The following is a 27,306-nucleotide window of genomic DNA, read 5'->3' as shown; positions in this document are numbered from 1 at the left end:
GAAGGAGAGAAAGATATTTATAGATTAGCAAGGAGGAGAGAAAAGAAATGTCAAGATCTCAATCAAGTTAGGTGCATTAAGGATAAAGAAGGAAAAATGTTGGTGAAAGATGAGGACATTAAAGAAAGATGGAGAAATTATTTTGATGATCTCTTTAATAATAGTCAAAGTGGTAATAGCGTGAATATAGACTACAGAGTAATAGAAAAGAATGTGAATTATACTAGAAAAATTAGATCTTTAGAAGTAAAGGAAGCACTTAAGAGAATGAAAATGGGTAAAGCCTGTGGACCTGATAGAATACCAATTGAAGTGTGGAAGTGTTTGGGAGATATGAGAGTGGCATACAACTCAACTCAACTCAACTCAACTAAGCCTTTATCCCAAAAATTTGGGGTCGGCTATATGGATTCGCTTTTTCCACTCTAAACGATTTTGGGTTAAATCCTCAGAAATGTGTAATGCTTCTAAGTCATGCTGTACTACTCTCCTCCAAGTCAATTTAGGTCTACCCCTTTTTTTCTTTCTATCCTCTAGCCTAATGTGCTCTACTTGTCTAACTGGAGCCTCCGTATGTCTACGCTTCACATGACCAAACCACCTCAATCTCCCTTCTCTCAACTTATCTTCAATTGGCACCACTCCTACCTTTTCTCTAATACTTTCATTACGGACTTTATCTAGTCTAGTATGACCACTCATCCACCTTAACATTCTCATCTCTGCAACTCTTATCTTAGATGCATATGACTCTTTCAGTGTCCAACACTCACTACCATATAGCATAGCTGGTCGTATGGCTGTACGGTAAAATTTTCCTTTTAATTTATTGGGAATCTTACGATCACATAAAACTCCCGTGGCACGTCCAAGTCAATATGAGAGTGGCATGATTAACTAAATTGTTTAATAAGATTCTAAACTAAAAAAAAATGCCTGATGAATGGAGAAGAAGTATTTTAGTACCGATTTTTAAAAATAAGGGAGACATACAAAGTTGCTCAAACTATAGGGAAATTAAATTCATGAGCCACACTATGAAGTTATGGGAGAGAGTTGTGAAACATCGACTACGTCATGACACTTCTATCTCTCCCAATCAATTTGGCTTCATGCTTGGTCGTTCAACTATGGAAGCGATCTTTCTCATTAGAAGCTTGATGGAGAAATATAGAGATGTGAAGAAAGATCTATACATGATTTTTATCAATCTGGAGAAGGTTTATGATAGTGTTCCAAGAGATGTCTTATGAAGAGTGTTAGAACAAAAGAGGATATTTATTAGGTACATACAAGTGTTGAAAGATATGTATGAAGGAGCAACTACTATTATACGCACAGTGGGAGGTGACACAAGAGATTTCCCTATCTCAGTTGGATTACACCAAAGTTCAGCTGTAAGCCCTTAACTTTTTTCATTAGTTTTAGATGAATTGACGAAACATATACAAGAAAGTATCTCTTGGTGCATGATGTTTACGGATGATATAATTCTAATAGATGAGACGTAAGAAAGAGTCAATAGAAAGTTAGAGCTTTGGAGAAGTACTCTAGAGTCAAAGGGCTTTAAGTTAAGTAGAAAATAGAATACATGCATTGTAAGTTCAGTGAAGGCCGAACTGGTGATAGGGAAGGAGTTAGTTTGGATGGAGTGGTACTGTCTCAAAATAATCACTTTAAATATCTCGGCTCAATCATTCAAGTAGATGAGGGATGTGAGGAGGATATTAGTCATAGGATTAAAGCCGGATGGTTGAAGTGGAGAAGTGCCACTGGAGTATTATGTGATCGTAAGATTCCCAAAAAGTTGAAAGGAAAATTTTACCATACAGCTATATGACCGGCCATGTTATATGGTAGTGAGTGTTGTGCACTGAAGAAGTCGTACGTGTCTAAGATAAGAGTTGCGGATATGAGAATGTTAAGGTAGATGAGTGGCCATACTAGACTAGATAAAGTCCGTAATGAGAGTATCAGAGAAAAGATATTAGTGGTGCCAATTGTGGATAAGTTGAGAGAAGGGAGATTCAGATGGTTTAATGATGCATACATTTTGCATAATCATTTAGGTTTAATTTCATAGCCATTTTATTTGATTATTAGTCACTTTTAGCTAATTTCATTAGTTATTTAGTTAGTTTTTCATAATTGTCAATTTTGGATTAATTTGTAATTTTTACTTTGTTTTGTAGGAAAAATGGTGTTTTTGAAGGATTGAAAAGAAATTTTGCCATTGAGGAGTGACTTCTACAGCCAAAGATGTCAAAAACAAGTTTTCAAATGGAAATATGCATTGACAAAATTGCGCATAACTTGCCGCATAAGCTATGCAGATCCGCATGAGGAGAAGAAACACTGTTCCAACACCTTCCGAATTGTGCATAAGGAGAGTGCATAGCTTATGCAGATTCACGCCTCCCTTATGCAATCTCACGGAAATATGCATAACCTATGCGCCAAGTCATGCAGTTTTGCATAAGTGAATCAGAATACTTAAAAGCGCATAAGGGACTGCATAACTTATGCAGTCCACTTATGCAGTCCCACAAAGGTTTCATTAATGAGCTGGCAGAAGATTCCCTCAGAAAATTCCTCCTAAAACACACCATTTTAGGGCTCCATGTCTGAAAAATGCTATAAATAGTCCCATTTCCCATTTTAGAAGATAGGGGAAGCAAGTAGAGGAAGAAAAGGGATAGGGGAGGCAGCAGCTGAAGAGTCACAATCATCTCCCACTCCATTTCCAACCAGATTTGGAGATTTCTTTCTTTTCTTACATTTTTCCTACATTTCTAGTGTTTAGTTTCTTGTTTCTTAGCTTAGATTAAAGCTTTATTTCCTTATAAACTCAGAATTTCTTGTAAACATTATGGATAGTGAGTAGTTTTACTTTGATTCTGGAGTAAGGGATGTAATAGTTAGTTATTTTTGTGGATTTGAACTGGGTTAGTCCCAATTTAATGAATTTATGAGGTTTAATCCATTTCTTGTGTGCTTATTCACATGCTTAATGAAGGGCCCCATTAAGTTATGTTCTTAATCCTTGGTTGAAGCATCGAAAGGAGAAAACCAAGTGATAGTTAATCAAGAAATTGGACTTAATTAACTTAGATCTAGAAATAGACTAAGGGTTAAGAAGGTTTTAATAGATTGATTAAAGAACCTAATGGGTCTTGGTTAATTTTAACTCTACAAAAGTAGGATTAAATTAATTAAGGCACTCTTTGTCTCACTCGAAAGAGTTTTCAAAGGATTTTAGAATTAATCTCCTTTAAACCCATAAATTTCATGGATTGAGCTAGCTAGGGAAAATCTCAAAATGACTTAAATATGAACCCTTGACTCCAGAATCGTCTTTCATCAATTATTACTTGGAATTTTACTTTTGAGTGTTTAGTTTAATCTCATTTTATTAATTTTCATTATTATCAATTTCTTTATTTTGCGAATTATTAAATTAGTCATTGTTTGAATTTAGTTTTGCATTTTCATACCTTATGCTTCAATTTCCTAAATTTCTTTTATTAATTTGATTAAAATACAATTTTAACATATTTTATTTTACATAAAAAATTCAATCATTAATACAACTCCTCGTGGAAACGATATCTTTTTCTATACTACTTGAACGACCCGTGCACTTGCGGTTGGGACACATCAAGTTTTTGGCGCCATTGCCGGGGAGTTGTTTGTTTAAGATTGAATTCTTGATTATTTTAGTTGTTTATAGTTTTATCTTTGTTATCTTTTCATTTTGTGTTTGTTTGTTCTTTTTTAGGTACTCTTAATCTTTTATGAGAAGAGCTAGAAGCACAAGTGATACATCCATATTATTTAATATTGAAATTGAGAAGTTTTGTAGAGCCAACAAGAAAGAAACTAGAAGAAGAAAAGAAGCATTGAGAGCAGCTGAAATTGAACAAGAAATGGCTGAAGAAAGAGTTGGAATTGGTGGTGGTAATGCTGAAAATGATCGAAACAATGAAAATGCAGCTCATGGTGAAGAAGTTGTAAATGCTAATGTGCCTAAGGGAAGTATGATGGATTACGCATTTCCTCATTTTGATGATTTAAGAGAGAGTATAGCAAGACCAAGAATTGATGCAAATAGTTATAAGATGGATTTTGGAGTACTACAAATGATTCAGAATTCTCAATTCGGAGGTCATCCTTCAGAAAATCCTCATACTCATCTTAAGAAGTTTGTTATGATCTGTGACATGCAAAAGCAACCAGGAGTGTCTGATGATGCAGTAAGGCTAAAATTGTTTCCATTCTCTTTGAAAGATAGAGCATTGGATTGGCTTGATTCTTTACCTCACAACTCAATTACAAATTGGGAGCAGCTCACTGATGCATTTCTTGCCCAATACTTTCCACCTGGAAAAACTCAAGAGTTGAGGAATCAAATGATTGCTTTTAGACCAAGAGAAGATGAGACTCTTTATGAGTCATGGATGAGATGGAAGGAGTTGGAGAGACAATGTCCACATCATGCCATTCCTAAATGGATGATAAACCATAATTTTTACACAAATGTCACTCCTGCTATCAGAGGAATCATTGATGCTCAAACTGGAGGGGAATTCATCATTAAGCATGAAGATGAAGCTTATGATTTGTTAGAGAAAATAGCAAAGAATACTCATCTTTGGAGTAGTCCAAGAGGACCAGCTCCAACTCAAAAGAGGCAAGCTGCTGGAATGTATGAGCTTGATCCATTCAACATGATCAATGCAAAATTTGATGCACTCACTAATGTCCTTGCTAAGAAAATGGAGGATTTAAGTATGCTAGTTAGTTCATCATCATGCTTTGGGAATTCTCAACAAGTTACTTATGCAGAAGGAACAATGAGTTGTGGAGTAGATTATCCTTCATATGCTTGGAGGAATCATCCAAATTTTTCATGGGGGAATCAGCAAACTCAAGCTTTAACTCAGAACTTTCCACCACAACAACAAGGGCATCAATACCAACAACCTTGGCAACCACCACCTAGTTTTCAGCAAAAGAATGCAAATCCTGCACCTCTACCAAAACAGCAAGAACAAAGTTCCACCACAGAGGCTTTATTACAACAAATTCTTGCTAATCAAACTAAGCGTGATGAAGAGATGAGAGAGATGAAAGCAAGGCTGGAACAAATGCAAACACACAATAGGATACTGGAAAATCAGATTGCACAACAAGCACACTCATCAAGTACCAAATCTATGGGGAAACTTCCTAGTCAAACAGAAAATCCAAGGGAGCAATGTCATGCCATTACACTGAGAAGTGGTAAAATAGTACATAATGAGAAGAGTGAAAAAAGTGAGAAGAGAGAAAATGAGGAAGATGTTGATGAAAATGAAAAACAAGAGAGTGAAAAGAAAGAGAGTGCAAGAAAAGAGAAAGAAGAGAAATACATACCTCCAGAGCCTTACAAGCCACAGCTTCCCTTTCCACAGAGATTTCAAAAAGCCAAGATTGATAAGCAATTTGGGAAGTTCTTAGAGGTTTTAAAGAAGCTATATATAGATGTGCCTTTTATTGATGCTCTTTCCCAAATGCCTTCTTATGCTAAGTTTTTGAAAGAAATTCTCTCAAACAAAAGAAGACTTGAAGATTATGAGACTGTAGCCTTAACTGAGGAATGCAGTGCTATCCTCCAAAGGAAACTTCCTCCAAAGCTCAAGGATCCAGGGAGTTTTTCAATTCCATGCCACATTGGGGAATCATGTTCTATAAAAGCTTTATGTGATTTAGGGGCTAGTGTAAGCCTTATGCCCCTCTCCATCTATGAGAAGCTCAACATGGGAGATCTTAAGCCGACCCACATTTCTCTTCAGTTAGCTGATAGATCAATTAAGTATCTTGAAGGGATTTTAGAGAATGTGCCTCTGAAGGTTGGGAAATTCTATATACCTGTTGACTTTGTCATCTTGGACATGGAAGAGGATTCTAATATCCCAATCATTTTGGGGAGGCCTTTCCTAGCTACAGCTGGTGCTTTGATTGACGTGAAAGGTGAAAAGCTTACTCTTAGAGTCGGAGAGGATCATTTAGTCTTCAACATTGGCAAGGATAAGAAGAAGCAGCATGAAGATGTAGACTCTTGTTTGAGAATTGATATAGTTGATGAGTTAGTAAAAGAGCACTTTAGAAAGAGCTATCCGAAGGCTTCTCTTGAAAGTTGTCTTATCCATGAAGGGAGTATCAATGATGAAAATCCAAAAGAGGCTGCATTTGCACAACATTTAAAGGGTAATCCATCTTGTCCTATGGCACCAATCTTTCAAGTTGAGCAAGTGGAGAAAAGTGAAGTCAAGCAACCATCTCTCAAAGAAAAAGATGCACCAAAGGTTGTCAAGAAAGAAATGGTTGGATTTTTAGACAAAGCAACAAGGATCTTCTCATGTGATGGAAAGAAAATGAAGTATAGATTCATTGAAGCACCTATTGGAAACAGAGGCAATAAATTCCAATTTCAGCCACCATGAAACATGAAAAGAGTCCAGCGAAGGACTATAAATTAGCGCTCTTGGGAGGCACCCCAAGTTCTTTTATTTTGCTTTTGTTGATTTACTTTTATTTACATTGCTTTTGTTTTTATCTTAAATCTCCCCAAATTCAATTTTTGACATTGTTGAATCTTGTCCCTTGTAGATGTATTTTAATGGAGGAAGGTTTGTGAACTGCTGGGGAGTAACCCTTAACTGATATTTTATCTTTCAACTCTCCCAAAACTGATTGGTTTTTGCTGCATAACCTGTGCAGGTCTGCTACCTGGTTTATGCAGAGAGGAAAAAGCAATTCTGCAGCAAGGAAGGATCTGCAGCACCTGTCTTATGTTCTTGGTGAGGTTGGATGTGTAAATTTTAAGTATTTGTGATTATAATGTTAATATGGTGGTAAGTGGGTCATCTTTGTAGTTTTGTGCTTATTTGGGTTGTGGATTCAAGGTGGACATTTTGCATTTTCTTGGCATGACTTGGGGAGTTCATCATTTGTGAATAGATGCAACTTTATGCAGGTTTTATTGAGTTATTATTGTGCAAAATGTTGATCTGCAGAATTTAAGTCAAAATGGCATGGTTCACAAAGGCCTTTTATGCAGGATTCAATTTTACAAGCTTGTGTGATACAATTTTGATGGACTTTATATGTATTGATGTGTTTTTGGTGAAAATTTCTCATGGTTTATGCTTCATAGAATTCTATTTCTTCATTCTAGGGTATTTTTCACACTTGCAAATCATTTTCCATTGCAATCTCAATCTTGTTGAATTGTGCATAAGCAACTACATAGCTTATGCAATCTTGCATAACCACAATTCTTGCAATTTTTCATCTCTATTGCAAAGTGCATAAGAAGAGTGCATAGCTTATGCAATTCTGCATAGCCTTATTTTGTCAAAATTCATATCTGTCAAACCTTGCATAAGTGAGTGCATGACTTATGCACAACTGCATGACTTCAAATCCTGTATTTTCTCTCTTTGCCGAAGTCTGCATAAGGAGGGTGCATGACTTATGCACTTCCGCATAACCAGAAACTCTGAAATCCAAAACTTGCCGAGAGGTGCATAAGGAGGGTGCATAGCTTATGCACTTCTGCATGACCACTAACCCCAAAACCCAAAACCTGCCGAGAGGTGCATAAGCAGAGTGCATAGCTTATGCACAGCTGCATGACTACATTTTCCAGGCACCAAAATCTGCCCAGACCTGCATAAGGAGGGTGCATAGCTTATGCACTTCTGCATGACCACCAACCCCAAAACCCAAAACCCACCGAGAGGTGCATAAGCAGAGTGCATAGCTTATGCACAACCGCTTGACCACATTCTCTGAATTTAAAAATCTGCCGAGAGGTGCATGAGCAAGGTGCATAGCCTATGCACTTCTGCATGACCTCACATTCTGAACTCCAAAACTTGCCGAGAGGTGCATAAGCAGAGTGCATAACTTATGCACTTCCGCATGACCGAACTCCTAAAAGACCAAAACCTACCGAGAGGTGCATAAGCAGAGTGCATAACTTATGCACTTCCGCATAACCACCAACTCTGAATTCCAGAACTTGCCAAGACCTGCATAAGGAGAGTGCATGACTTATGCACTTCTGCATGACCTATTTCTCTGACCTCCAAAACAGGCCAAAACGTGCATAAGTTAGCGCATAAGCTATGCACTCTTGCATAATCAGTTTTTCACACTTTTTATCACCCACCGAAACTTGCATAAGAGAGTGCATAAGTTATGCACACCCATTTTTCCCTTATGCAGCCTTAACACATGTCCTGTTCAAATCAAAATTTGTTTTCGGCACCCATTTTCCCACCTCCACCTCCTGATATTCCTGTTCACTCCTTTTTCCCCCCACATCCATTTATTCCGGCATTACCTCTCCTCTTCTTCTCCACTCCTATTTTCGCCGCATTTGCCCTAACTTTTCTCTGCATCTTTCACTTTGTGCATATTTGTCCATACTCTGCATATATTTGCATGCTTCTACTGGTGTTTGCACATTTTTCCTTGCTAATCATCATGCAGCAGCTTTTGAATATACTGCACAGGCTGTGAATACCCTTATGCAAATGTTCTGTATGGCCTGTGCAATCCTTATTGCCACTCATGCAGAACCGCACAGCTTATGCACCTTCCTTATGCACCTGTTCTGGACAGCACTTTACTCTGCATAACCTGTGCAGCTTCTTATGCATCCCCATTATATCTTGACTTTTAATCTGCTCCATACCAGGTAACTCTTTCTTTTTGCTCTTAAATCTCTCAATTCCTGGTAAATCCTGTCTACTTTGAGTTTTTTTTTTTTTTTTTTTATAATACACTGCTTGAGACATTGAGGACAATGTCTAATTTTGAGTTTGGGGGTGTGCATTTTGATTTTTGCTACATTTTTCACATTTTGAGTATAGGAACATCTCATCCCATTCCATTTACATATATTGTGAATGTTTTACATATACATCCATACATACAAATACATTACACATTTACACACACATTATACATCACTTAGAAATTGTACACATTGCACACAAATAGATTTCCTTCATTTAGTTAATGCGTGCTCATTTTTAGGAATCATGCATAATGCATTAAAATTCTTTGCCAAATCCCTTGAGTATTGAAAAGCTACCTATGAGAGTGATTTGACTTACCTTTAGTTGGGTTTGTGGATTGAAAGTTTCCTAAGAGGTGCAAGGTTTTGAAGTGTCTATCCCTTGCCTATATCTTCTTAGCCAAAAAGCCACCCAACTAGTCATTTGGAGATGGAAGTGTTTAGAGGGAATTATTGGATATAAGGTAGTCAAATGATGTCTCACCAATCCTAGAACAAATTTTCTAAACCTTTCAAGGCGAAATACCAGCTTGTACTTGAAAAGAGAGATGATTAGGCATTCTTTGATTTAAACCTTCTCATTTTAAACCTTTGGCCCTTTTCCTAATTAAAATTGACCCTTGCAAACCCCTTTGAGCCTTTTTACCCTTAATTTTTCTTGAAATCCTTATTGTTACCTAGCCAATGAACCAAATACTCCAACCTTTTTCATGAGAATAATTATTTATAACATTAGGTACATAAAAAAAAAAAACAAAAAAAAAAGAAAAAAAAAGAAAAAAAATATATAATAAAAAGGAGAAGAAGTGCTTGTCATCTTGTAAAAGTGCTAGTGTATGTGCTTTTCACCATTGTCATTCAAAATGAAAGAAATCCACCCAAAGTATTAAAAGAAATAAGTTTGGGGGTGGCAATTTTAGGGACAATCATCAAAAGAAAATGCAAGATACAAGTCTAAAGAATCAAAATGTCCCTCCATTTTTATGTGTTTTGTAAACTATGCTAGCACTTGACAATCCTCATTGTGTATTTCTCTCTCCCATATAAATAAAAAAAAAAGAAAAAAATATAATAAAATAAGAAGTGTACCTTATGTTTCAAAATTGAAAATATTCTCATGCTTTGAATCCTTTTTACCCATCTTTCTTCTTAGCCTCATTTTGAACCCCATGGCCCCATTACATCCTTAAAAAGACCTTTGATCTCTTGATAGTACTTGCTACATTAGTGGAGATGGGAATAGGGAATTTGCCTATGGGATTGGAAAACTATTCATTCATTCATTCAATTCCATCATTCCATATAGAGACACTTTGACTATTGATTGTCCTAGAATTCCTTTTGAGCATGACTCTCTCTTTTGATTGGTTGGTTTGGGGATTTTGAATGATAATTGACTTGATGGCTAAGCGGTGAAAGCTTGGATAAGCATTAGATTCTTTGCATTTTGAAGGATGGGTATATGGATTGCTGGTATGGCTAAAGGTGTGTTAAGTTACTTTAATAGGTGATTTTCATAGCTCTTTGGATAAGGCACCCCTAAAAAAAATTTTTGCATCACATTTTAAAGTTTGCTTGAGGACAAGCAAAAGCTTGAGTTTGGGGGTATTTGATGCATACATTTTGCATAATCATTTAGGTTTAATTTCATAGCCATTTTATTTGATTATTAGTCACTTTTAGCTAATTTCATTAGTTATTTAGTTAGTTTTTCATAATTGTCAATTTTGGATTAATTTGTAATTTTTACTTTGTTTTGTAGGAAAAATGGTGTTTTTGAAGGACTGAAAAGAAATTTTGCCATTGAGGAGTGACTTCTACAGCCAAAGATGTCAAAAACAAGTTTTCAAATGGAAATATGCATTGACAAAATTGCGCATAACTTGCCGCATAAGCTATGCAGATCCGCATGAGGAGAAGAAACACTGTTCCAACACCTGCCGAATTGTGCATAAGGAGAGTGCATAGCTTATGCAGATTCACGCCTCCCTTATGCAATCTCACGGAAATGTGCATAACCTATGCGCCAAGTCATGCAGTTTTGCATAAGTGAATCAGAACAAAATGCGCATAAGGGACTGCATAACTTATGCAGTCCACTTATGCAGTCCCACAAAGGTTTCATTAATGAGCTGGCAGAAGATTCCCTCAGAAAATTCCTCCTAAAACACACCATTTTAGGGCTCCATGTCAGAAAAATGCTATAAATAGTCCCATTTCCCATTTTAGAAGATAGGGGAAGCAAGTAGAGGAAGAAAAGGGATAGGGGAGGCAGCAGCTGAAGAGTCACAATCATCTCCCACTCCATTTCCAACCAGATTTGGAGATTTCTTTTCTTACATTTTTCCTACATTTCTAGTGTTTAGTTTCTTGTTTCTTAGCTTAGATTAAAGCTTTATTTCCTTATAAACTCAGAATTTCTTGTAAACATTATGGATAGTGAGTAGTTTTACTTTGATTCTGGAGTAAGGGATGTAATATTTAGTTATTTTTGTGGATTTGAACTGGGTTAGTCCCAATTTAATGAATTTATGAGGTTTAATCCATTTCTTGTGTGCTTATTCACATGCTTAATGAAGGGCCCCATTAAGTTATGTTCTTAATCCTTGGTTGAAGCATCGAAAGGAGAAAACCAAGTGATAGTTAATCAATAAATTGGACTTAATTAACTTAGATCTAGAAATAGACTAAGGGTTAAGAGGGTTTTAATAGATTGATTAAAGAACCTAATGGGTCTTGGTTAATTTTAACTCCACGAAAGTAGGATTAAATTAATTAAGGCACTCTTTGTCTCACTTGAAAGAGTTTTCAAAGGATTTTAGAATTAATCTCCTTTAAACCCATAAATTTCATGGATTGGGCTAGCTAGGGAAAATCTCAAAATGACTTAAATATGAACCCTTGACTCCAGAATCGTCTTTCATCAATTATTGCTTGGAATTTTACTTTTGAGTGTTTAGTTTAATCTCATTTTATTAATTTTCATTATTATCAATTTCTTTATTTTGCGAATTATTAAATTAGTCATTGTTTGAATTTAGTTTTGCATTTTCATACCTTATGCTTCAATTTCCTAAATTTCTTTTATTAATTTGATTAAAATATAATTTTAACATATTTTATTTTACATCAAAAATTCAATCATTAACACAACTCATTGTGGGAACGATATCTTTTTCTATACTACTTGAACGACCCGTGCACTTGCGGTTGGGACACATCATTTAATCATGTGAAGCATGGACATACGGAGGCTTCGGTTAGACAAGTAGAGCATATTAGGTTAGAGGATAGAAAGAAAGGAAGGGGTAGACCTAAACCAACTTGGAGGAAAGTAGTATAATATGACCTAGAAGCATTACACATTTCAAAGGATTTAACCCAAAATCGCTTAGAGTGGAGAAAGAGAATCCATATAGCAAACTCTAAATTTTTGGGATAAAAACTTAGTTGAGTAGAGTTGGGTATTGGTCTATTATAGAGTGAGACACAAGAAGTATGGTAGACCTCATCTATCTTTTCTTTATTATATAACAATTCAAAATGAGAAATTTTATTTAAATTTGATTTATTATAGAGTAAAAAATATAAATATGTGAGACTCATATATTTAATAGATGAATCTCACTGTATATTTTATTTATTGAATCCATAATGAACTGATTGTAGGTAAGGAAAAAAAAATATTAAAGTTCCTTGGTCATATTCATTGCATATAATTATAGAGTTAAATATTAAATTTTTTAAGAACCGAAAAAAACTTTAACTAAAACTATTGAAAAAATAATCAAAAGTTTTAGAATTTTGATTTTATTATCCTTATATCATATCAAAATTAATGAACTACAGTTCTCCATCATTAAAATTATTTTTAAAATAATAAAATTTTGAGTTCTGTGAAATTCAATTATTTAGATAAAGGGTATGATTCGATTTTCAATTGGCAACAATTAATTTGATAATTAAACTAAGCAAATTTAATTAATTAACGTATAAGTTATAATTTTATTAATAATATATCATTTATAATTATTATTTTAATGAAAATATATTATATTTATTATTTTTTATACATAAAAATTATTGTTAAATATATTTTATTAATATTTTAGTAATTAATGATAGAAGTTATATTTTGTATTTTTTAGATTAACTTAATTATAATTGATAATCAATCAAATATTTTTTTTATTCTAATTAAGTTTGGATTTCTTTTAGTTTCAATTTAATTTTTTTTATTATCTAGAAATTATTAAAAGTTTTAATTAATTAAAATTTCATTTCAATTTGATATATTTAAGTAGATATATACCCTTATAAATAACTTATTAGCTTATTTTATAATTTTCAAAATTAATGCTATTAAAATTTGAATTCTTAGACACATACATAACCTATTTTCAATCACTAATGAACTTAATGCATAAGTGTTACTTGACTTTTTTTTTTTTAATTAATTAATCTTATATGTATATATGAATGATAGTGAACATCATCTATCGTTTCACTTTTTAAAAAAAAATTATGTAAAAATAATAATTATTCTTATTATTTTTATTTTTATGTGATAATCTTAGAATGTTTTTAGCTAAAAATTAATTTTTAATTTTTAATATTAAAATTTTATAAAGTTTCATATTTTAAATATTATAATTTTAGAATTTTTTATATTTAATAATTTTTTTATTATTAATTTAGTGATAATTTGACATAATATATATATGTATGTAAAGTCATCTCATGAATGTGAACTATTGCAGGGTTTGTTTGCCGTCAGTTGAATCTTCAACGGGAACAAAGTCAACTTTGAGAAAGACAATCTCTCCCATTATAGCTGTCAAAAAGTCAAAGTCAATGCTCATTGTCTTTTCGTTTGCGAGTTACTGTTAACCCCCCATCCTTGAATTTAAATTTGTAACCACAGATGAGTTCACAGCATATCTTCATCCACGCAAAAAAAGGCCAAAAAAAAAAAGAAAATGGAATTCGTAGGCACAAGCTTAGCTGAGTTTTGGCCTTCTTCAATCCTTCGTTTTCATGTGTTTTTCTTAATTTCTGTAACCACACTATGCTTCCAACCTGCTGATTGTCTCACTAAAATGGGAAATGAGACTGATAGGTTTGCTCTTCTGCAATTCAAAGCCAAGATAAGCAATGATCCAAATGACATCTTCAGCTCATGGAATGACTCTGTCCACTTCTGCAAATGGCAAGGTGTTACTTGTGGCCCCAAACATCAGAGAGTTACGTCTCTAAATCTGCAGGGGTTGAGCTTGTCAGGCAACATATCTCCACATGCAGGAAATCTCACCTTCTTGAGGTTTCTCAGCCTTGGTGACAACAGATTCCATGGAGAAATTCCTCGAGAAGTTGGTCACCTCTTCAGATTGAGATTTATCAACCTGACGAATAACCCGTTGAGTGGTGAAATTCCAGATGGCATCAGCAATTGCTCAGAACTCAGGGTTATAATTTTGATGAATAACAACTTAGTGGGAAAAATGCCAGCTGAGCTAGGCTATTTAAAGAAGCTTGAGATTCTTTCCTTTCGTAGAAATAGTCTCACAGGAGAGATCCCACATTCCTTTGGAAATCTTTCATCCCTCCAACAGATTCGCCTAAGTTATAATAATTTGCAGGGAAAGATTCCAACTGAATTGGGACACTTAACAAGCTTAACTTTCTTTGCCCTCGGAGTCAATAATCTGAGTGGTACAATACCTCCTGCCCTCTACAATATCTCATCTATCAGTTCCTTTGTGACTACATCTAATCATTTATGTGGGAATCTCCCATCAAACATAGGCCTGACTCTTCCGAACCTGAAAGAATTGTTCTTGGCTCAAAATGGATTTTTTGGAACGATTCCAGAATCATTGGCCAATGCTTCTCAGCTTCAGCTTATTGACATCTCTAACAACAGTTTCACGGGGCGATTTCCAACCAATCTGGGAAATCTCAGGGGTCTACAAGCGCTTCATTTGGAGTTCAATTTCTTTGGCAGTAACACAAGTCAAGATTTGAGTTTTGTACCATCTCTGGCCAACTGCAGCAATCTGCAACAACTATACTTTGATGGAAACAATTTCGGTGGTACATTACCTAGCTCCGTAGGTAATCTGTCCAACCTTGTCCAATTAGGCCTAGGACGAAATCCGATATCGGGAACAATCCCAGAAGAGGTAGGGAATCTTGTGAATTTGTATCGATTAGATATGGATGGGAACCTTTTTTCTGGTAGTATCCCTATTTCTTTTGGAAAGCTACAAAAGCTGGAAAGGCTAACCTTAAATCAAAATCTACTTTCTGGAGAAATCCCAGTGTTCCTAGGTAACATCACCAAACTATATTGGCTTCAGTTAGAAGGAAACAAATTCCAAGGAAACATAAATCCAAGTCTTGGAAGCTGCCAAAATCTTCGGTTCCTAGATCTCTCAAGAAATAAACTGACGGGCATTATACCCTCACAAATCCTTGGCCTTTCTTCTCTATCAGAAACTCTCAACTTATCACAGAACTCATTGACGGGCATCATACCCTCAGAAGTTGGCAACTTGAGAAGTATTAATGCATTAGATGTCTCAGAGAACAAACTCTATGGGGAAATTCCCAAAACAATAGGTGATTGTTCTAGGCTAGAAATCCTTAACATGCAGGGTAACTTCCTGCAAGGACCCATTCCCTCATCTTTTGTTTCATTGAGAGGTCTCCAACGAATAGATCTGTCCAGAAACAACTTGTCAGGAAATATTCCAAATGAGTTGGAGAAGCTTATCTTCTTGCAATATTTGAATCTTTCTTTCAATAATTTTGAGGGTGGGGTACCAAAAACTGGAGTTTTCAGCAACGCAACTGCATTTTCGCTTGCTGGAAATAGTAATCTTTGTGGAGGTATCCCAGAATTGCGGCTGCCAGCATGCCCTGTCAAAAAAGAAAAACACAGAAGGACTTCCATTGTTATAATCCTCACCACAACCATCAGTTCATTTTTGTTTGTGATGATAGTGACGTCCTTGTGTGTTTTCTATCGGCAAAAGTCAAAAAAGATTCCAATTTTCTTACCTTTTATGGTGGACAAGCTTCCTCAAATTTCATACAGGGAACTCTTGAAAGCAACTGGCGGATTCTCTTCAGAAAACTTAATTGGGCAAGGCAGTTTTGGTTCAGTATATAAAGGAAGTCTTGATGAGCAGGCAGAATGTTTTGTTGCTGTGAAGGTACTCAACCTTCAGCAACACGGTGCTTCCAAGAGCTTCATTGCAGAGTGCAAAGCATTGAAAAACATCCGGCACCGGAATCTTGTTAAAATCTTGACGTACTGCTCCAGCATTGATTTTAAAGGTAATGATTTCAAAGCTCTAGTGTTCACATTCATGGCAAATGGTAGTTTGGAAATGTGGTTGCATCCAGAAGAAAATGGTAATAGGCAGACGAGGAAATTAAACTTTCTTCAAAGACTATGCATTGCCATTGATGTGGCTTCTGCATTGCATTATCTTCATGACCACTGTGATACGCAAATCGTTCATTGTGACTTGAAGCCAAGCAATATTCTTCTTGATAATGACATGACTGCTCATGTTGGTGACTTTGGATTAGCGAGGCTAATTTCTGAATGCACCAGTAATCCTTCTCAAAGCCAAATTTTCTCAACAGGAATAAAGGGAACTGTTGGCTACATGGCTCCAGGTAATATTTTCCACACTGTCTCCTTTGTTAAACTACTACATGAATCAGCATGGCATGGCATATGCAGCATGAGGGGGAAAACATTCTGGACCCCTGAACTTTGCTTGTATTAAGCCCCTGAACTTTTTTCCTCCGCATTAAGCCCTGGAGCTTTTTATTAAAATTCACAGCAAATAATAAAGATAATTCCCAATTTCTTTTGTAGCTATATGGAATAGTAACTGTACAGCCTTGATCACGTTTTAATAGAATTGGAGATGTATGAATTGCAGAATATGGAGTAGGCAGCAATGTGACAACTTATGGAGACGTGTATAGCTTTGGAATACTTTTGTTAGAGATGTTCACAGGAAAGAGACCAACTCATGAAGTTTTTACAGATGGCTTAGATCTCCACAACTTTGTTAAGACTAAGCTCCCAGGACAAGTCATCCAGGTTATGGATCCCACATTATTCACTCTAGGAGAAGTGGGGGAAGCTACAGCAGCAGCAGAAAATATGGATGATGAAAGCATTGAAGATAGTGTACGAGAATGCGTGGTATCAGTCCTTCAAATTGGAGTCGCATGCTCTGCAGTAGTGCCACAAGATCGAATGAATATGAGGGATGTAACAAGCAAACTAAATGCCATCAGGGTTTCTTTCACAGGGACCAGAAACTAGCTTAATATGGATTTGATATGTTTCAGAAGCACAACTTTCAGAATAATGAGTTATTGAGACTCAGAAACTAGACGTTATTCCAGTTCACAAAATATAATTGAAGCTTTCCCCCCTCCCCACTTCCTCCTTTCTCTCTCTCCCCCCCTCCCCCTCTCTTTTTATAATTGTTTATCTCAATAGTGAACTTTCGCATTGACACAAATTTCTTCTCGTTTAAATTCAAGTTCAAAAAGGGGAATGCTAGATTTGATTAATGCAACAGTTCCATCAGGAACTTGCATGGGAATATGAAGTTGAACTTCATAATACTGAAAGATTGTTATCAATTAGTGACTAATAACTACTCTAATCTATATAAATATTATAAAGCTGATTTTTAAAATAGGTTAATACAATATTATAAGTGCAAATCCATTGTTTGGCCTAAGAATATCGGATATCTCTCAATAACTACATTCCTCGTAGGCTTTTCAATAACTCTGATATCACATACAAATTACTTGCTAGAATTACCCTGACATCATCCATCTGTAACCCTAGACTCTCGTTACATATCTTCTACATATTCAACACTTGACATGGGAAGCAGACTTGTGACTTTAACGTCCATTAGAAGAGTCTGTTTATTCTCTGACACCAAGCGACTCCACTTACCTCCCTCACATTTAGAAATCTATACTTGTGCTCTCCTCTGTTCATCACCAATCACATGCAGATGAGCTCATTGGGTCTACCTTCACTTCCTTCCGTGTCTCTTCGCAACTCATCCTTTTCTTTGCGAATTCTTGTACGCATGCAACACTCTTCTCTCTCTTCCATTGACATTGAATAAGTAACCATCATCTATAGTACTAAGGCACGCAGACATAAAATTTGGAATATTGTCCACACGTTAGGATAATCGACTTTTATGTCTTGTTCCAAACTATAAGGGTGGAATAATACTTTTATTGTAAAATATCTTTAGCATTGGTTAATATATATATATATATATATATATATATATATATATATATATATATATATATATATATATATTATTTAAAAAGATTTCAAAAAATATTATGATTTAATTGTAAAACAAAAACTTTTAATTAAAACAATTTAAATAAAATCAAAAGTTTTATAATTTTTACGTTATTATCCTTATATCACATAAAAATTAATGAACAATATATAGTTCATTAATATTGAAATTATTTTTAAAATAGTAAAATTTTGAGTTTGCATAGTTAGAGGTGTTCATTATTCTATTTGATCAAATTCGATTATTTAAATAAAGGGTATAATTCCATTTTCTATTTGATTTGTACATTTTTTATAGGTTGAATAACATTTAATTTGGTAATTCAACTAAGCAAATTGTTATTATTATGTATAAATTATAATCTTATTACTAATATATTGTTTATAATTATTATTTTATTTAAAATATATTACATTTATTTTTTTATATAAATAAAAATGATTGTTAAATATATTTTATTAATATTCTAGTAATTAATAATAGAAGTTATATATTACATATTTTTTCGATTAATTTAATTATAATCGGTAATTCTTCGAATAACTTCTTTTGTTATGGTGAAGTGTTTTTTTTTTAATTTAATTTAATTTAATTATTTTAGAAATAATTAAAAATTTTAATTAGTGAGAAGTTTATTAGTTCAATTGGATTCGATTCAATATAAGTACATCCTTATAAATAACATATTAATTTATTTTATAATTTTAAAAATTAATGCTATTTAAATTGAAATTCTTAGGCACATACGTGTAACCTTTTTTCAATCACTTACTTAATGCATGAGTGTTATGATTTTTTTATTTAATTAATTTATAATTTATCTATAGTCTATATCTATAATATATATAAAAATAGATACGTAAGGAAATAGTAGGATTGACAAAAATACCTTTTATTATTTATATTATTTTTTATTAATTAAATTAATTTTAAATTTTATATAAATTTAAAATTTTTTTATCTTACTTGTATTTGACTTCCCTTTAATTAAGTTTTTATTATAAATTTATAAAAAAGAGTTAACTAACACAAAAATTATATATATTTTTTTAAAGAAAATTCACAACTTTGATGTTTTATTGAAAATTTGATAAATTTTTATAAAAAGAATTAACTGAAAATCAGATATTTATAATTTAAAAAAAAAAGTTTTGTAGCTTTTACGTTTTCAAAAACCATATTGTTCAATTCCAATTTGGATTGAAACTCAAAATGTTTAAATTTAATTGATTATAAAAATTTATATATTTTAAATAAAAATAAATAAAATTTTATTAATATAAAACTAGAAAAAAAATTCTATATAAAAAATTATCATTATTAATACTGGTTAAGAATATATTTAGTATTGGAGAAGAATCTAAACTTATCCAGAATTTGTAAGTGACTCTTATTTTAATTTGAAATAATTATTTTAATATTCATTTCATTAAGTTAATATTTAGAAATAAATTTTGTTTCAATTTAATTTTAATTATTAATTATAATAATATTTTAATTTAAGTTCAACTACTGTGTCTATGTAAAGAGTTTTATATAAATTTTTATTTATTTTTTTATGTTAAAGAAAATTAATTATCTATAATCTATATAAAAGTGGTAAGAAAGAATAATATGATGGATAAAAAAATCTATAATAATTAGGTATTATGACAATGAAGAATTAAATTTAATTAGCTATTGAAAATTTTAAATAAAATAGAAATATTCTAATATTTAAAAAAATGACTATATTTTATTTTTAATTAATTAAAATTAATTTTTTTATTAAAAATTAACACGAAAATTTAAAAATTAATTAATATTAGTTATATAATAAATTACATTAGTGTTTTTTTTTTAAAAGAAAATGTGTGCAAATAAAATTATTAGAGTTGTATTATAATTAGTATACTATATATAAGAGATTATGATCATCATCCGCCAATTTATGATTTTTTTTTTCTAAAAAAATTGTGCAAAGATAATAATTGTTCTTGTTATTTTTATTATTATGATATAAATTTAGAATTTTTTAGTTAAAAATTAATTTTGCATTTTTTAATTTTAAAATTTATAAAATTTAAAATTTTAAAATATTATAATTTTAAAAACTTTCATATTTAATGAATTTCTTTATCTGTTAATTATGTAATAATCCGAGATAATATATAAAAAAATTAAATTATAAATACGTATAACACATCAAAAAATCAGAAGTCCAGACTTTAACACCAATAAAAGTCATCCCATGAATGAGAACTATGCCAGGGTTGGTTTGGCGTTAGTTGAATATTGAATGTGAACCTTTTGCCGTCTCCAAAATACCCAAGTAAAAGTCATCTCAGCTAATGATAATCTCTCCATTATAGGAGTCAAATCGAGACTCAAGTTATTTTCGTTTAACTGTTCTTGATATTTTGCTTCTTATAACAATCTTTTTGGTTAACAGCACAGGTGAGTTCACAGCACTTTTTCACCCACACGAGAAAAGAAAAGAAAAGAGAAAAAAGAATGGAACTTGTTGGCACAAGATTAGATGAGTTTTGGCCTTCATCAATCCTTCGTTTTCATGTGTTATTCTTAATTTCTGTAAGCACACTATGCTTCCAACCCGCTGATTTTCTCACTAAATTGGGAAATGAGACTGACAGGCTTGCACTTCTGGAATTCAAAGCCAAGATAAGCAATGATCCAACTGGCATCTTCAGCTCATGGAATCATTCTGTCCGCTTCTGCAAATGGGAAGGGGTTACTTGTGGCCGCAAGCATCAGAGAGTTTTACGTCTTTAAATCTGCAGGGGCTGAGCTTGTCTGGGACCATATCTCCACATGCAGGGAATCTCACCTTCTTGAGGTTCCTCAGCCTTGGTGACAACAGATTCCATGGTGAAATTCCTCGAGAAGTTGGTCACCTCTTCAGATTGAGATATCTCAACCTGACGAATAATCAATTGAATGGTGAAGTTCCAGGTAACATCAGCAATTTCTCAGAGCTCAGGGTTGTAAGTTTGAAGAATAACAACATAGTGGGAAACATCCCTGCTGAGCTGGGCTTTTTAAAGAAGCTTGTGATTCTTCACCTCGGTAAAAATAATCTCACAGGAGAGATCCCACATTCCTTTGGAAATCTTTCATCCCTAAAAGAGTTTAGCTTAATTTATAATCATTTGCAGGGAAAGATTCCAACTGAATTGGGACACTTAACAAGCTTAACTTCACTCGGGCTCGGATCTAATAATCTGAGTGGTTCAATACCTCCTACCATTTACAATATCTCAACTATCAGTTACTTTGGTATTACATATAATCAATTAAGTGGGAGTCTCCCAGCTAACATAGGCCTAACTCTTCCTAAGCTGCAACTCCTGTTGTTGGCTCAAAATGGATTTTTTGGAACCATTCCAGAATCATTGGCCAATGCTTCACAGCTTCAGCTTATTGACATCTCTAACAACAGTTTCACGGGACAAGTTCCTGCCAATCTGGGGAATATCAAGGGTCTTCAACAGCTTCATGTGGAGTTCAATTTCTTGGGCAGTAATACAAGTCAAGATTTGAGTTTTGTACCATCTCTGGCCAACTGCAGGAGTAATCTACAACAACTATATTTTGATGGTAACAATTTTGGTGGTGTATTACCTAGCTCCATTGGCAATCTGTCTAACCTTGTCCAATTAGGCCTAGGACGAAATCCAATATCAGGAACAATCCCAGAAGAGGTAGGGAATCTTGTCAAATTGTTTCGATTAGATATGGATGGAAACCTTTTTTCGGGTAGTATCCCCGTTTCATTTGGAAAGCTGCAAAAGCTGGAAAGGCTAACCTTGAACCAAAATCTACTTTCTGGAGAAATCCCATTTTTCCTAGGTAACATCACCAAGCTATATTGGCTTCAGTTAGAAGGAAACAAATTCCAAGGAAATATAACTCCAAGTCTTGGAAACTGCCAAAATCTTCGTTTTCTAGATTTCTCAAGAAATAAACTGACGGGCATCATACCCAACCAAATCCTTGGCCTTTCTTCTCTATCAGAAACTCTAAACTTATCACAGAACTCATTGACAGGTCCCTTACCCTCAGAAGTTGGCAACCTGAGAAGTATTAATGCATTGGATGTCTCAGAGAACAAACTATATGGAGAAATTCTAAGACAATCGGTGATTGTTCCAGGCTAGAAATCCTTAACATGCAGGGTAACTTCTTGCAAGGACCCATTCCCTCGTCTTTTGATTCTTTGAGAGGTCTCCAACAAATAAATCTGTCCAGAAACAACTTGTCAGGAAATATTCCAAATGAGTTGGAGAAGCTTATCTTCTTGCAATATTTGAATCTTTCTTTCAATAATTTTGAGGGTGAGGTACCAAAAAAAGGAGTTTTCAGCAACGCAGGTGCTATTTCGCTTGTTGGAAATACAGATCTTTGTGGAGGTATCCCAGAATTGCAGCTGCCAGCATGCACTGTCAAAGAAGAAAAACACAGAAGGCCTTCCACTGTTACAATCCTCACCACAACCATCAGTTCAATTCTTTTTGTCATGATAGTGACGTCCTTAAGTGTTTTCTATCTGCGGAAGTCAAGGAAGAGTCCAATTTTCTCACCTTTTACAGTGGATAAGCTTCCTCAAATTTCATACAAGAAGCTCTTGCAGGCAACCAGCGGATTCTCTTCAGAAAACTTAATTGGACAAGGCAGTTTTGGCTCAGTATATAAAGGAATTCTTCATCAGCTAGGAGAATGTTTTGTTGCTGTAAAGGTACTCAATCTTCAGCAACATGGAGCTTCCAAGAGCTTCATTGTTGAGTGCAAAGCATTGAAAAACATCCGGCATCGGAATCTGGCAAAAATCTTGACATACTGCTCCAGCATTGATTTTAAAGGCAATGATTTCAAAGCTTTAGTGTTTACATTCATGGAAAATGGCAGTTTGGAAATTTGGTTGCATCCAAAGGAAAATGGTTATAGTCAGACAAGGAAATTAAACTTTCTTCAAAGACTAAGCATTGCCATTGATGTGGCTTCTGTTAAAATCTGATTCAAAGTTTGACCGAGTATTTCTGTGATTTGTTAGTTTGTTTCCTTTATTTAAGCGAGTTTCTTACTGTTGAGAATAAATAGCAATCGTGGGATTTGATGCCCAGATTTTTTGCTTTATTTGTTTTATTAAAGCCTATAAATAAAGGCACTTCTTGCTTGTTTTCCAGGCAGCATTAAATGAAATAAAGTCTTCTAGTCTTTATGTGCTCTGTTTATCTCTGTTTTTATTCACTTTTTCCAACAATTTTGGTATCAGAGCATGGTTTGATCCTTTGGGCAATAAAGTGAAACGTGAGGTTTGGGTCTATTGGGTATTAAACAAAACACTTTTCTTTGGGGCACTAAAAGGGAAACACGAGAGGAGTGTGAGAGGAAGAGCAAAGATGGCAACAAATGCTTTTTCATCATCTTCACAACCACTCGTACCGATTTTTACAGGAGAAAAGTATGAGTTTTGGAGTATTAAGATGAAAACTCTTTTTAGGTCTCAAGACCTTTGGGATCTAGTTGAATATGGCTTCGTGGATTTAGAAGATCCAGATGAAGAGGCAGAAGAAAGACTGAAAGAAGCTAAAAGGAAGGATGCCAAAGCTTTATTCCTAATTCAACAAGCTGTCCATGAAACAATTTTCTCAAGAATTGCAGCAGCAACAACATCATTAGAGGCTTGGCAAATTTTGAAGAAGGAGTTCCAAGGTTCTACAAAGGTAATGACGGTAAAATTGCAGACTTACCGCCGTGACTTTGAAACTTTGTCTATGAAAAGCAATGAATCTGTTCAAACTTATTTGTCTAGAGTTTCTTCTCTTGTTAATCAAATGAAGTCGTATGGTGAGGATATTTCTGAAGAAACTGTTGTTGCAAAAGTTTTAAGGAGTCTTACTCCAAAGTTTGAACATATTGTTGCTGCTATTGAGGAAGCCCATGATTTATCAAATTATTCATTTGATGAACTAATGAGTTCTTTGCAAGCTCATGAAGATAGGTTGCTCAGGTCACAAGAAAAGAACGAAGAAAAAGCTTTTCAGGTGAAGGGGGAGACGTACGAAAACGGTGCTGGACGTGGTAGTGGCAGAGGTGGTATCCGCGGAAGAGGTCGAGGAAGAGGTGGAGGCAGAACCGGATCTAGTGAAGAGAGGCAGAATAAGGTCTTTAAATGTTACTACTGTGACAAGCCAGGTCATAGAGAGGCTAATTGCTGGAAAAAACAGAAGGATGAGAAAAACCAAGCAAGCTTTGCAGAGGAACCAGATGAAGAAAGTAAGCTGTTTATGGCCCTTTTTTGTGAGAAGGAGCAATCTAACGATGTTTGGTTTTTGGACAGCGGTTGTTCTAATCACATGTGTGGAACAAAGTCATTATTTAAGGAGCTCAATGAGTCTGATAAAACAGATGTGATGCTAGGAGACAGCAAGAAGATTCGAGTTGAAGGCAGAGGTACCATTAGCATTAAAACTAGTCAGGGTAGTGCTAAGATTTTACAAGATGTGATGTTTGTTCCTGGTTTATCTCATAATCTTCTTAGCATTGGGCAATTAATGATTAGTGGATATTCAATTTTGTTTGATGATGGTTTTTGCATTATTAAAGATAAAAAATCAGGGCAAATCACTGCTAAAGTTCCAATGGCTAAAAATAAAATGTTTCCACTGGAAGTTTCAATGATTGAGAATTATGCTATGGTTGCTAATGTTGATAGTGAGACTCAATTGTGGCATTTACGTTATGGGCACTTAAATATTAATGGGTTAAAGCTGTTGAGTGAAAAAGAAATGGTTTTTGGCTTGCCCAAACTTGAGAGTCTTGTTTTTTGTGAAGGATGTGTTTATGGAAAACAAAGTAGAAAGTCTTTTCCTGTTGGAAAGGCTTGGAGAGCCTCTAAGTGTCTTGAGTTAGTGCATGCAGATTTGTGTGGGCCTATGAATATAGAGTCTCTTGGTGGTAGTCGATATTTTTTATTGTTTACAGATGATTGCAGCCGTATGAGTTGGGTTTATTTTCTAGAAAACAAGTCTGAAGTTTTTGATAGATTTAAGAAGTTCAAAGCAGTTGTGGAAAGAGCCAGTGGTTTGTTAATAAAGACATTGCGAACAGACAGAGGAGGTGAATTTGTTTCAGCTGAGTTTAATGTTTTTTGTGAGGAAAATGGGATTTGCAGGGAACTTACAGCACCATACACACCAGAGCAGAACGGTGTAGCTGAAAGAAAGAACCGAACTGTGGTAGAGATGGCCAGAAGCATGATTCAAGCAAAAGGCCTTCCTATTTATTTTTGGGCAGAAGCTGTCGCAACAGCAGTGTACCTTCTCAATTTGTCTCCTACAAAAGCTGTTCGTAATCAAACACCCTTTGAGGCTTGGACAGGTAGAAAACCAACGGTAAGCCACTTAAAGGTTTTTGGTTGTATAGCTTATGCTTTGGTCAAAACTTACTCTAGAAAATTTGATGAAAGGTCTGAGAAATATATTTTTGTTGGCTATTCTTCTCAATCCAAAGCATTTAAGCTTTATAATCCTATTAGTGGCAAGCTAACCATCAGCAGGGATGTAGTTTTTAATGAAGATGCAACATGGATTTGGAATGAAGAAAATAAGGAGGGGCATATACAAGTGTTAGAAGATAATATTGAACCACCACTGAATCCAACACCAGCAATTTCCAGCCTTGATACTGTTGGAAGTAGCAATCCATCTGTCCCTACAAGCAATGAATCATCATCTTCAAGTTCATCAAGTGAAACTCCTCCAAGGAAGTACAAATCCTTGCAGGAAATTTATGCTTCTTGTACTTTTGCTTTGCTTGTTTCAGATCCTATTTGCTTTGAAGAAGCTGTAAAAGAGAAAGAATGGTGCAAAGCTATGGAAGAGGAGCTGTTGGCTATCCAGAAAAATCAGACTTGGGATTTGGTAGACTTACCAGAAGGAAAGAATGTTATTGGGCTCAAATGGGTGTTCAAAACCAAGTATCATGCAGATGGGAGCATTCAAAAACACAAGGCGAGGCTGGTTGTAAAGGGTTATTCTCAACAACAAGATGTCGACTTCTATGAAACATTTTCTCCAGTTGCACGCTTTGAAACAGTGAGAACCTTTTTAGCCTTAGCTGCTCAATTAAATTGGCCAATATACCAATTTGATGTTAAATCTGCTTTTTTGAATGGTGACTTGGAGGAAGAAGTTTATGTCTTACAACCTGAAGGTTTTGTAGCTAATGGCAATGAAGATAAAGTGTACAGGTTAAAAAAGGCGCTTTATGGCTTAAAGCAAGCACCACGAGCATGGTACTTCAAAATTGATTCCTATTTTCAGGAGAGTGGATTTAAAAGAAGTGAAAATGAGCCAACACTTTATTTGAAGGAAAATGGTAAAGATGAGTTTTTGGTGGTATGTCTTTATGTTGATGATATGATCTATATGGGTTCTAATGAGTTGATTATTGCTGAGTTTAAATCTTACATGATGAAGAAATTTGAAATGACAGACTTAGGTTTATTGCATTATTTTCTTGGTCTTGAAGTGAAACAAGTTTTTGATGGGATCTTTATTTCACAAAGAAAATATGCAATGGATCTTTTAAAAAAATTCAATATGTTGAACTGCAAAGTAGAAGCTACACCCATGAATGTCAATGAAAAGTTGAGTCGAGATGATAATGCTGAATTTGTGAATGCACCATATTTTAGGAGTCTTGTTGGAGGTTTGAACTATTTGTGTCATACTAGACCAGATATTGCTTTCTCGGTTGGAGTTGTGTCCCGGTTTATGCACAATCCAAGCAAGCTGCATCTTGGAGCTGCAAAGAGAATTTTGAGATATGTAGCAGGAACTGCAGAGTTGGGAATTTGGTACTCCAAGGTATCAAATTTTAGACTGACAGGTTACACTGACAGTGATCATGCAGGTTGTATGGATGATAGAAAAAGCACATCTGGTTTTCTGTTCAATCTTGGGTCAGGTGCAATTTCATGGAGTTCAAAGAAGCAAGAAGTGGTAGCTTTATCATCATCAGAGGCAGAATATATTTCTGCAACAGCATCAGCTAGTCAAGCAGTTTGGCTAA

General features: G+C 34.5%; 3 protein-coding genes and 1 non-coding gene across 4 annotated transcripts; 3 read left to right on the top strand and 1 right to left on the bottom strand.

Annotated features, from left to right (window-relative positions):
• Nucleotides 1–4,393: 4,393 nt before the first annotated feature.
• On the bottom strand, nucleotides 4,394–4,501 carry LOC131173641 (small nucleolar RNA R71). Its single transcript, XR_009143954.1, has one exon. It is a non-coding gene; the product is annotated as a small nucleolar RNA R71 (small nucleolar RNA).
• A 9,312-nt stretch (nucleotides 4,502–13,813) lies between these two features.
• On the top strand, nucleotides 13,814–17,501 carry LOC110633289 (putative receptor-like protein kinase At3g47110). Its single transcript, XM_058133715.1, has 2 exons — nucleotides 13,814–16,540; nucleotides 16,813–17,501. The coding sequence occupies exons 1-2, from the start codon at nucleotides 13,831–13,833 to the stop codon at nucleotides 17,202–17,204; spliced, it is 3,102 nt and encodes a 1,033-aa protein (XP_057989698.1). The 5' UTR covers nucleotides 13,814–13,830; the 3' UTR covers nucleotides 17,205–17,501.
• A 3,423-nt stretch (nucleotides 17,502–20,924) lies between these two features.
• On the top strand, nucleotides 20,925–22,388 carry LOC131173092 (LRR receptor-like serine/threonine-protein kinase EFR). Its single transcript, XM_058134746.1, has one exon. The coding sequence runs from the start codon at nucleotides 20,925–20,927 to the stop codon at nucleotides 22,386–22,388; it is 1,464 nt and encodes a 487-aa protein (XP_057990729.1).
• An 11-nt stretch (nucleotides 22,389–22,399) lies between these two features.
• LOC131173091 (probable LRR receptor-like serine/threonine-protein kinase At3g47570) lies at nucleotides 22,400–23,245 on the top strand. Its single transcript, XM_058134745.1, has one exon. It carries the CDS (start codon nucleotides 22,400–22,402, stop codon nucleotides 23,243–23,245), a length of 846 nt encoding a protein of 281 aa, XP_057990728.1.
• Nucleotides 23,246–27,306: the final 4,061 nt, after the last annotated feature.

Source organism: Hevea brasiliensis, chromosome 14 (genome assembly GCF_030052815.1).
Source record: "Hevea brasiliensis isolate MT/VB/25A 57/8 chromosome 14, ASM3005281v1, whole genome shotgun sequence".
Classification (NCBI taxonomy): Eukaryota; Viridiplantae; Streptophyta; class Magnoliopsida; order Malpighiales; family Euphorbiaceae; genus Hevea; species Hevea brasiliensis.
This window is presented reverse-complemented; position numbering and strand designations above follow the sequence as displayed.

Bases quoted from the DNA above. Each gene is read 5' to 3' on its own strand.
- LOC110633289 (XM_058133715.1), top strand. From the start codon at position 13,831: ATGGAATTCGTAGGCACAAGCTTAGCTGAGTTTTGGCCTTCTTCAATC. The intron at 16,541-16,812 runs GTAATATTTTCC...TATGAATTGCAG, and splicing joins TGTTGGCTACATGGCTCCAG to AATATGGAGTAGGCAGCAAT.
- LOC131173091 (XM_058134745.1), top strand. From the start codon at position 22,400: ATGCAGGGTAACTTCTTGCAAGGACCCATTCCCTCGTCTTTTGATTCT.
- LOC131173092 (XM_058134746.1), top strand. From the start codon at position 20,925: ATGGAATCATTCTGTCCGCTTCTGCAAATGGGAAGGGGTTACTTGTGG.